We start from the raw sequence: 12322 nt of genomic DNA, 5'->3' as shown, positions 1-12322 counted from the left end.
AACTTTGAAAACATGTCTTCAAACAGTTCAGAGTTTGAAAAGCAAAAATGTGTCTCTAAAAAATAGAACTGTGTGAGGTAAAAGGTAATCTACTTTATCTTGAGCAGTATGGGAGGAGGAATACAGTTGAAATGCTTGGTATTCCTCAAGTGCCCATTAAGAACGCGTATGGTGGTGGTGTGAAGAAAGTTGATCAGGCATTAGATGTAACTATCACTAATGATATGACAGATGTATGTCATCGGTTGAGAAAGGGAAATAATCAGGATAGTGCTGGAATCATAGTTAAAGTTTTTAGACATTCTGACAAGGATATATTTGTTAATAGCCGTAATGTCAAGCAAAATCGTGATGTTAATGATATTGGGTTCAGTTTGGGAATGCTATTTACATAAATCAAAGCTTGACAGCCAATAGGAAAGTAGTTTTTGCCAAAGCCCTGAAATTAATGAATGATAAGAACTTTTGCACATTTATGGATTGACAAAGCTGGTATATCATGGTAAGGAAGCAAGAAAATGATTGATTCGATCATGTTTAAAAACTATTCAAAACGTTGATGCCTTGATTTAAGCCATAGGTAGGCATTGTAAGAGCCCCACTCCTTGAGCTAATGACATGAACGCTGCAAGAGCAGAGAGCAGCTGACTTCTAACAGTTTGTGCTGTAAAGACTAGATGGCAATATGCAGAGTCAAGGCACAAGCAAAGCCACAACATTGCACCTGGCTGATTATACACAGTTAAAAAAAATAGGGGAACATGTTTTTGAACGCATGCCATGCTCCAAAAAACAATACCTCACACCCAGGTATATTACCAAATAAACCTCTATTCATTACCTTTGAAGTATACAAAAGAACATTGATGGATTCACGTTCATTTTCAGAACACAAACGGAAGGTCCAAATAGGGGTGAAAACAAAGTGATAACAGTCCTCCATGGTGGATTTTTACCACCATTGGAAAGCTTCAGTATGGTGTATGCTCTCCACAAGCATTTATCACAGCTTGGCACCTACGTGGCATGCTCCTTATAAGTCGACGGAGGTCACGTTGCGGTATCAGGTCCCACTCTTCAATGAGAGCCTGTTCGAGGTCTTGGAGAGTCTGTGGTGGAACAGGATGCCCATGAACTCTTCTGTCAAGCCTATCCCACACATGCTTGATGGGATTATGGTCGGGACTCACTGCTGGCCATTCCATCTCTTGAATGTCCAGTTCTCACAAGACGGCTGTGGTGATGCATGCTACATGAGTCCTGGGATTGTCGTGCATGAATATGAATTCAGGGCCAACACGTTATGCAGCAACCAACACATGCTGTAGCAGTATCTGCTTTGTGTACCCCGCAGCGGTTAAGATTACCACGGACGACGACAAGATCCATACGGCCATCAATACTGATGCCACCCCACAGCATCACAGAACCTTGTCCGAATCGGTCACCTTCCTGGACAACATTTGGCATTTACTGCTCACCACGGCATGTCCATACACGTTGATGTCCATCACGCTGTGTCATGGGAAATCTGGGCTCATCTGTGAACAACACAGGTCTCCATTGGCGAAGTTGCCAGTTGACGTGGGTACGGGCAAACAGAAGGTGAGCTGCCTAATGTTGCTGCGTTAAATGGGGGACTCGAACAGGATGTCTGGGTCGTAAGGACACTTCTGTTAACCTGTTCCTTACTGTCTGGTCAGACACCGTGACTCCAATGACCCTCCTGAGGTCTTGTTGCAGTTCTTTGGCAGTTGCTGAACGATGCCGCAATGCACAGATGATGAGATATTGGTCATTCTTTGGGGTTGTCATGCATCCATGGCCTTGTCCAACCCTGCCTGTGAACTGGCCTGTCTCATTGTAGCGATTCCACAAGCATTGAATAACTGACGGGGAGACATTGAGATTCACAGCAACACAACGAAAAGTCCATCCTTCCTGGATCAAAGTGACGGCCCTTGCGACTTGAACCTCATTAAGATGTCTCATACTGGGTGAGTTGGCTGTGCAGTTAGAGGCGCGCAGCTGTGTGCTTGCATCCAGTAGATAGTGGGTTCAAATCCCACTGTCGGCAGCCCTGAAGATGGTTTTCCGAGGTTTCCCATTTTCACACCAGGCAAATACGCTTCCTTCCAACTCCTAGGCCTTTCCTATCCCATCGTCCCCATAAGACCTATCTGTGTCGGTGTGATGTAAAGCCACTAGCAAAGAAGATGTCTCATGGGATATGCTGGTTTACATATAACGTGCTCAAATGACCGCAGTAGTCTGTGGACCTCACAACGAGACACGGAGGCACCACTATTCACTTTGTTTTGAGGGGTCACCTGACATTTTAATGCATGGCTACGCCTACAGATGGACTATAGCTTCGATGTGACATACCCTGAGAAGCTAAGGTCTCAAGATATGCTGTACGACCATTGGAACCCCATCTACCAAATTAACGTTCACATACCAGACATTACAAAACATGTTCCCCTAATTTTTTTGAACTGTGTATTATGTTTATGCAATATAGTCTTACAGTTCATTCATTGTTTATGCTGTATTCGTAAACAAGATGTTATGTTGGCCTTGACAGATCTTCAGTCTTGATGCAGGAAATGTAGGATAAATACAGTAAAAAGGAAGAAACATAAGCAGAGATAAGTACAGTTGGTAAAAGATTAGGAAAACAGTACAAACACAAAAGGAGGAAAGGATCTCAATGGAATAATGTTCTTGACCTAGTCTTTCCAGGTTCTTATCAAAATCTTTCCATGACTTCTTTTTGGATTCAATAACTATTTGTTTCGCTCGGTTTCTTGCGTCTATGTACAATTCCCAGTCTGCCTCGGCCCTTGTTTGGAGCCATTTCTGATAAGCCTTCTTTTTACGTTTACAAGCTGCACTCACTTCATCATTCCTCCAAGATGTTCGCCTTTTCCCATCTTTACACACAGTAGACAGAATTCAAAGTCGGTTAAGATATAGTCTATTATGGATCTGGTACCCCTAGCCTCCCATTTAGCGGTAAATAGCCTTATGCTTGAAGAATGTATTCGTAACTGCTAAACCCATACTAGCACAGAAGTCCAGCAAATGCTTCCCATTCGCATTGGCTTCCATATCTTCCCCACATTTACCAATCACCCTTTCGTATCCTTCAGTTCTATTTCCAACTCTCGCATTGAAATCGCCCATTAGCACTATCCTATCCTTGCTGTTGACCCTGACCACAAATTTATAATACCAATACCAACTATATTGGTATTATAAATTTACTCATGCAGGACAAATATTTCAGGTACCCTATGGCAATCAACATCTATATCTTCTAATGGCCAGGCAGGCATCAATTTTTGGTAATGAGACAAAGTCTCTTATAGTGCATTGGCACTGCTGGTGGCTCCAAGTAGCCTATGCAGTGGTCTCCACGGTATGCACTAGTCATGCGTCTTGGTAAGTGTGCTATTTACCAACTGATGAACCCAACCTAGCAACACTGGGGCGAAACTCTGGTAACCAGGAATGAGTTAGCTGGAAAATTTATAATGTCCAATAATGGACCACCTATATTGGTATTACAAATAGGTCTTATGTCAGCGTTGGGATAGGAAAGGCCTAGGGATGGGAAGGAAGCAGCTGTGGCCTTAATTAAGGTACAGCCCCAGCATTTGCCTGGTGTGAAAATGGGAAGCTACGGAAAACCATGCTCGGCCCTAACTGCACGGCCAACTCACCCGGTCAGGGGTTTACTGCATAGCAAAGAAACTGAGTACAGTAGTTGAGAACATAGCCAACAGATCACTGCAGCATACACACGTTTGAAGTAAATCCAATTTATTCAAAGGCAGCACTGAGAGCACTATGGTCAAATCATATTAACTCAACCACAGCACCGGCGTACCGCTCATTGTGGATCGTCAACTCTATTGCAGCAGCAGCAGCAGCAGCAGCAGTGGGATAGTGAGGAAAAGAAGGCAGTTTATACATTAGTCTCAATGATTTTGAGATGTGCAGCCAGAGTTTGGAGAGAGATTTTTATTATTGGTTCTTGAGAACAAGGAAATGCATGCAGTCCACACAGACCATTTTGAGAATGTAGACCCATTGCTGTGTCTTTCTTTGATTGCTTAGTTTTTGTTCGAGTTGAAGTGTTTGGTGTAAACTTATCTCAAGTTGTTCTAATTGTTTGATCACATCGCCATTAGACTTCATTAAAATTAACATTTTCGTTTCATTTCTAGGTGAAAGAACCCATGTTGAGACATATATCTATCTATATGAGCCTGGCAGTGTGAGTTCTCTGGACGTGCAGGTGATAACTTCATATGTGACACCTGGCCAGGGAATGCCACGCATACTACAAACTGTAGCTCAGTTGCCCCTAAAACTTGTTGTTAGTTCTTGCCTGCCTACCAAAGAAGCTGAATTCAAGATAACAATCAACACCAACCAACCTGCTGTTGGGCTTGCTCAACTCTTCCCTGGTAAGAGCAGTGTTATATGACCACCAACTACACTTTGTTAGTTTCATGCACATATGGTTTGCATTTTTTCCACATCATTTTACCTCTTTCCAAATATGACAATATGTGTTGATCTTAAACTTTTACGGGTTGCATCAAGTTCTTTATCTTGGCTCATGGGTAGAGCTTTGTTGTTTGTCTTCTGTCTCTTTATGGACTAGATGCTCCATCATCACTCCACAAGAATCAACAGGTTGTCCACAAAATTTTGGAAGGTTCCTTTGATGATTAAAAAATACCGACACAGCCGCAGGTTTTTTTTGGCTTGATAATGTCAAACAACCACTATATTATTTGGTTGCACTGAGGCCGTGCTTGCTTCTCCGCACGCCGTTTTGTGACATTCTCTGTACGTCCTTTGCCTCTCAGCATTAGTGAGGGCCACCTTTTTGGATTTGCCATTTGATGATCTCTGTTATCGTGTCATTTAGACATACAGTAGGTACTCTGGCAGTGCTCATGCCCATTTGAGCGGCCTCTGCTCACTCTACTTTACGGCATTAGCTGCGCTTTCTGGTCTGTTCAGCGACACTCATAGCAGACTTTTTGTGGATTTCTTGATCCGCTCCAATTGTTTAAGCATGTTTCCTAAATTTCAACTTCACATAAAAGTGAGATGTTATGCTAATTTTCCACTAAAATTTGTTTGCATGCTCACAATACCTACAGTTAACCTACTGATTAAATAGTACTGTTCGTACAAGAAAATGGGTTTATTTAATAACTGAATGCCATTTATTGTATCTTAATCGGACAACGCATGTTGCCACACTGCCTTCTCAAGTTTACTGTGCACCCAAAATTGTTATCTATGCACTCCCCACACTATGTGCACTATCTCTCCCACATCGCAAACCTAGTCGCATAGTGGGGATATGCATCACATGGTGATGACTAACTGAAAGTATTCAATCAGTAACTTCCTCCAAAGGCTTCAGGCTCCTACCGAATTTCAATATGCTAACTTTTCTAGCCTGCACCCCCTGCTGTCAGACCGAATTACAGTAAGACCTGCCTTAACGGACACCTCTGACCGGCGGACAATCCTCATTGGCAGACGGTATTCTAGGTCCTTAATTAAATGCCATGTTGTGTATGAGTAATTTACCCCTCTTATACGGACACCCTTTGTTACGGACGCAGACACACCATAGCCACGAGAAACTCCAATTAAACCTCTCCTAACGGACACTTTTGTTTTCAAAAAATTCTGTATTTGTGTCCTGTACAGTATCTCTTCGCTTACTTTTTGCACTGGCAGTACTTCCAAGAATCGCAGACATCGTAACTTTTGATCCAGGCTGTACACATTCTTGGAAGGCAACACTAAGCTACGCTATCACTTCTGGAAGTTGTGTGATCTGACATGCACGACAGCCCTGGAATTCGTACCTTCACTGTCAGGTTACTTCTCATTGACTCGTGGGCTTTTGATGTGTTCAATGTTATGTTAGTAAGTTGGTGTAAACATGGCTCCAAGGAAGTTTTTAACTTTAAAAGAAAAGGTAGGCATAATAGACTATCATGAACGTGTGAAGTGTGGTGTGCGTAAACTGTCCGAATTGTTTAAGATTGGAAAGACACAGGCAGCTGAAATTGTGAAAAAGCAAGAGGAACTAGTGAAAGAATGGCATTTAAATGGCAACGAACAGTGCATTAAACTGTTTCAAAGTGGTAGTGGAGCTCTCATTGACAAGGCAACGCTAGAGTGGTTCGCTAAAATAAGAAGACAGAATGTCCCTGTGTCAGGACTAATGATACAAGCAAAAGCGTAAGAATTCGCGACAGAATTAGGTATTGAAGATTTCAAAGCCTCGAATGGCTGGCTAGAAAGATTCAGAAAGCGACATGGTATCAACTTCAGAGTGATTTGCGGAGAATCATCCAGTGTTAATATGGAGATTATTGAAAACTGGCAAGAAAAAATACCTGCAATCATAGACTGGTACGCTCCGGAAAATATTTTGAATGCCGATGAAACTGCATTATTATTTTTCCGTGCTTTACCCGGCAAAACTTTGTGTTTCAAAGGAAATCGTTATACTGGTGGAAAAGTTGCGAAAGAACGTCTTACGGTCTTGTTATGTGTAAGTATGAGCGGAGAACGGGAGGAGCCCCTTGTGATAGGAAAAGCTGCAAAACCAAGGTGTTTTAAGAATATGGACGTTATGAAGTTTGGCATTGAATGGAAAGCGAATAGGAAAGCATGGATGACCAGAGAAATAATGACGGAGTGGCTAGGACAATTGGACAGAAAAATGATACGCCAGGAGCAAAAAGTGTTATCATTCCCCGATAATGCAGCATCGCATCCGGATACAATTAAGTTGCAAAATGTGAAGATCGTCTTTTTCCCGCCGAATGTAACATCAGTTTCTCAGCTGCTTGACCAAGGAGTGATCCAGAACTTCATGGTTATGTACAGACAGTTAGTGATGAAGCATATAATATCAGAACTTAATGGGAATGAAGTAACCCTTCAAATACTGACAAAGGGGCTGAATGTTCTCCAAGCAATTTCGTGGATAACCAATGCTTGGAAAAACGTTACGGCCTCAACAATTCGTAACTGCTTTCTGAAAGCTGGGTTTCCCGCTAGTGGTGGACATGATGAAGAGTTGATTCCCATAGGCGTCTTGGGTGGTGTGCTAAGTCCCAACTGACGAGCCTAACTTAGCACACGAGGGCGAAACGCAGGCAACCAGGAATGAGTTAGCTGGAAAATTTATAATGTCCAATAACGGACCATTATATTGGTATTACTGGTGGACATCCCGAAATAGAATCGGATACCCTTCCTGACAGCATGGAAACAACACAAGAGTTGATTAATGCAGCAGGTTACATTGTACAAGTGAACACCTATATCGAAATTGATTCAGATATTCCAACAGAGTGTGAGAGTGGAGACACGAAAATGATTCTTCAGTCAATCCAAGGGAAGAAGGACAAAAATGAAGAATCTGACGATAGCAGGGTGAAGGTGATGCTAATGACGACTTTGAAGAAAATATGGAAATTCATGTGCTGCCAATAACCTCGTACAGTGAGGCTCTCGGCTTTGTTAAGCGACTGAAAGAATTTTATTATAAACAAAACGATGAAAAAGGTGTAAATTTGACCCAGGATTTAATTGCACATAATGAAAACATCATTGCTAAACTGAAATGGACAAAACAAACAAACATTAAGGATTTTTTCTAGTGCTAATGTTTTACTGTTCTGTGCTAGAGATTGCTACATCAACATATTGATTTATAGTTTCAAAAACTCATACGTTCTTCTTAATTTTAACATGGTGAACGGCAATAGTGTACAGTGTGCTCAATAGAGGTTTCTATAGAAGTGTTTTTTGTCTCTTTAATACAGAACATCGCAGCTGAAGCAGCCCATCTACAACCTTTTCATGTGAGTACAGTGCAGTATATTGTACAATACTTTATACAGTATACAATTAAAGGCACATTTGCGAGAATTGTTAACACATACAATACATGGGTTATTGTGTTCCAACTTATGTTTAATGGTACCGGTTTCATAACCTCTCTCGGGTGGACACCCCTTCATAACTGACATTTTTTTCGGTCCCGAAGGTGTCCGTTATAGGGAGGTTTTACTGTATTAGTTATCATATCAAAATCACAGTCACTCATACTGACCTTGTTATTCAAACAGTCTCCATGTTACATCAAAATCTGCCGGGCTGAGTGGCTCAGACGGTTCAGGCACTGGCCTTCTAACCCCAACTTGGCAGGTTCGATCCTGGCTCAGTCCGGTGGTATGTGAAGGTGCTCAAATACGACAGCCCCGTGTCGGTAGATTTACGGGCACGTAAAAGAACTCCTGCGGGACTAAATTCCGGCACCTCGGCGTCTCCGAAGACCTTAAAAAGTAGTTAGTGGGACGTAAAACAAATAATATTATTATTATTATTATTATTATTATTATTATTATTATTACATCAAAATCACTAGCACTCACATATACTTCTTGATCTGGTCATTTTCCTTGTAATGTCCAAATGATGTCATCAGATCATAAGAAGGAATTATCGGAAGTGATATTGGAAACCAACAAAGACTGAAGAAAGTAGAAGGTGGTCCACTGAAGCAAAAATAATGTGTTGGAGAATAACTGCTAAAGAAAAGCAGAAAAGCTTGAAACTGTTCACTCAAGAAACAAGGGATGATCTGGACTGAGGAAACAAACAATTATATGAAATTAGAGATGATAAAAGCAGAGAATCAAGACTGTACAGATAAAGAAACAGATCTGAGTGAATTGTAATGCATATCTCAACATTTTGAGCAGTATAGACGTCTCTGTACAACAGCTGATGTCCTGTCCAGCTGTAGTACTGACGTACATATATGTTTTGAATTTTTCACCAAAGTAGTACTGACGTAAATTGACATCCGACTTCGAAGTTATTTCTGAGAGTCCTGGCATCTCTTGGCTACACATTGGAACTGTTCCAATATCTGTCAGAACTTATTTGGCTTAGTTGGGACATCCAGCATGCATATGACACTCGTTGCATGAGAGTGAAGAGAGGTTCAGACATATAGTTTTTGTTATGTTATCTCGACTGGTTTATTTTAGATAATAGCTGGTTTTGATACAGAGTAGGATAGGATTTTAAAAATTGTATTCTATAGTATTGTATAGGTCTTACGGTGACGATGGGAGAGGAAAGGGCTCGGAGTGGGAAGGAAGCAGCCGTGGCCTTAATTAAGGTGCAGCCCCAGTATTTGCCTAGTGTGAAAATGGGAAACCATGGAAAGTCATCTTCAGGGCTGCCGACAGTAGGGTTCGAACCCACTATCTCCCGAATACTGGATACTGGCCGCACTTAAGCGACTGCAGCTGTCTTTTTTTTTTTTTTTTGCTAGGGGCTTTACGTCGCACCGACACAGATAGGTCTTATGGCGACGATGGGATAGGAAAGGCCTAGGAGTTGGAAGGAAGCGGCCGTGGCCTTAATTAAGGTTCATCCCAAGCATTTACCTGGTGTGAAAATGGGAAACCACGGAAAACCATCTTCAGGGCTGCCGATAGTGGGATCGAACCTACTATCTCCCGGATGCAAGCTCACAGCTGCGCACCTCTACGTGCACGGCCAACTCGCCCGGTACTGCAGCTATCGAGCTCTTGAGGGCAGCTAATGTTTTAGCCATGTGTGTGCTTGAATTGTTATACTGATATGCACATTGACCTCTGGAGTCTCCCATGATGTGACTAGGTAAACAACTGATAGAGAATCCTCCACCTGGGCGATAGCTCTAACTGCAGATTAATGGTAATTGGTTGGAAATTATTTGATCATTTCCACTGTATCCGTCCACCCCTTTCAAAGCTTTCCTTGTGATCTCTTTCTTGTTGGTTTCTCAGTGAATACTTTCTGTGGAACCTGGTCTTCTTCCATTTGTGTCATGTGTCCATACCGTTTCAGCTTGCATGTTTCTATCCTGTCCTGTAGTTTTGAAAATCCAATCCTTTTTCCTAATTCTACCTTTCCTTGTCTTCCCTCCAAATCCCTCTAAGGAATTTCATCTCAGCTCCCTGAACTCCTTTCTCACCTTATTTTGTCACTGTTTATGTACCTGTTCCATATGTCATACGTGATAGGTCGAAGATATGACTTCTTTGCATTTTCTTGGAACTTCCTCGTATTACAGGATATTCCTCACATTGGTAAAAGCAATTTGCTTTTTGTACTCTCTTTCCAACCTCCTCAATTTTTGTCCCATCATCTGTAATTACACTTCCCAACATACTTCTTCCTTGTGTCATCACCCTTCTACCACCTGATTCAATATATTAACCCTTAGCACTTGAATTTGTTGAGCTGGTCACCTACCAATACTCGTATTTATTTTTCTGGAAATGTATGGTTCTACTGCTACCTGTTTTTGTAACCTCCTTTGGTTGCTTACATCAATACAGAAACACAAATGAACAAATGATGATGATGATGATGATGATGATGATGATGATGATGATGATGATGATGATGATAAAGGTAACGAGGTACACTAATAATTTTTAGATGCGATCAAAACAATATTGAAAACATTCGCATGTGTAGCACATGAAAACGTCAAACTGTAACAAGCAGGCTGGGCAACATGACGACTAAGGAACGGAAGTGGAAAGCGGTGGGACCCTACCCAGGCAGTGGGAAGGTATTGGCAGTGCTGATGAAGTGAAATTAGTGGTGATTCAATTTAAACACAATTTACTGCATTAGTAATACTGATGGAAATAACATAATTTGCAAAGGTAATAACACTGGTAAAAAATAACTTTACAAACGAAACATGCAGAATAATAATACTGATAGAAATAACATAATTTGCAAAGGTAATAACACTGGTAAAAATAACATTACAACTGAAACTTGCAGAATAATAATAACAAAAGATTACACTGGACGTACAAACTTCACGGTGCAAACTTAACATAATTTCAAGAAGGAACATACACTGAACTTACAAATTTCACAGTGCTAATATTAAGTGACCTACCGAATTAGCTAGTAAATTTAACAACCTATTACGTTACAAAGTAAGATTACACGCTAACAATGAAGGAAGAGAAAACATCTTAATACAGAGCCCTTTTAGGAGGCAGCCTTATCAAAAACACTTCTGAAAAAGGAGCTCGTCCTAAATGAGAATATCGTAAGAGGACACAGATTTACGAGAGGCAGCCCCGAGGGGGAAATTTACCACAAAGAAAAGGGAATAGAAAATTTTACATCTTAAAACAATTTACAAAACCATAAGGAAAAGGGAACTGCCTCTAAATAAAAATGATATGACTAGCCGCAAGTGCTAAGTCATGTGAAATGAAATATGGCGACTGAGAGAAAAGCGGGTAAGCTCTGGAATTAAAGAAAAATAAATTGAACACTACATTTGAAAATTACTGCCCGTAAAAGAAATAATAATAATAATAATGTTATTTGCTTTATGTCCCACTAACTACTTTATGGTTTTCAGAGACGCCGAGGTGCCGTAATTTATGTGCCAGTAAATCTACCAACACGAGGTTGACGTATTTGAACACCTTCAAATACCACCGGTCTGAGCCAGGATTGAACCTGCCAAGTTAGGGACAGAAGGCCAGCGCCTCAACCGTCTGAGCCACTCAGCCCAGACCGAAAAAGAAATAGACAAGTGCTTACCTTATAGGGGGGGCCAAGAGATCCATCACCTGGAGAAGACAACCTCTCCCATCGCCAGTCCTAAAAATAAAGACGGCGTGGATAAGCTTGGATCTGACCAAGTGCTCCGCTGCCCGAAATGGTGAAATCGTGAAACAACCAATGAGCTTCCTGCATTTCTCGCATTCGTCCATTGAAAATAGTCTTATTATGGCCAGTGAGGGCCCAGAAAAAAACTGCTGACAAAATACCTCGTGTAGCATCGAGAAATTTCCAAACTGATGCAACCGGAAATCCCTCAAAGCATCCTATCCAATCTTGCACGTGTGCCACAGTGTGTCCCAAAAGTTTCTTTTCTTACCTTCAGATGTATATAAGACCTAATAAAATGTTTCACAATAACCAATTAAATTTGAAGAAGTGTCAGAGTAATGAAATAACCCTAGATATCTTTACATACAGAGAACATTAAAAAAACCCACCAAATTCCCTATTAAATATTACACACACAGTTACTTTCAACTAGACTTATGAATGTAAAGATCACACCATCATTTTTACAATCACTACATCCTCCTCACCCTCACATTCAAGTATAGCTTGACCAATTACACTTTATTAGCAGTCTAGTTCTGCG

The 12322-nt window shown here is 41.2% G+C and overlaps 1 protein-coding gene across 2 annotated transcripts in view; it reads left to right on the top strand.

The window, feature by feature from the left end:
- Positions 1-12322, top strand: part of BBS9 (Bardet-Biedl syndrome 9) — a 281278-nt gene that overhangs the window by 167723 nt on the left and 101233 nt on the right. For both annotated transcript variants that reach the window (XM_067142194.2, XM_067142193.2), the window contains exon 8: positions 4236-4478. In XM_067142194.2, the coding sequence (XP_066998295.2) occupies positions 4236-4478 (243 nt within the window). The remainder of the gene's footprint in view (positions 1-4235; positions 4479-12322) is intronic.

This window comes from Anabrus simplex, chromosome 2, assembly GCF_040414725.1.
Source record: "Anabrus simplex isolate iqAnaSimp1 chromosome 2, ASM4041472v1, whole genome shotgun sequence".
Classification (NCBI taxonomy): domain Eukaryota; kingdom Metazoa; phylum Arthropoda; class Insecta; order Orthoptera; family Tettigoniidae; genus Anabrus; species Anabrus simplex.
This window is presented reverse-complemented; position numbering and strand designations above follow the sequence as displayed.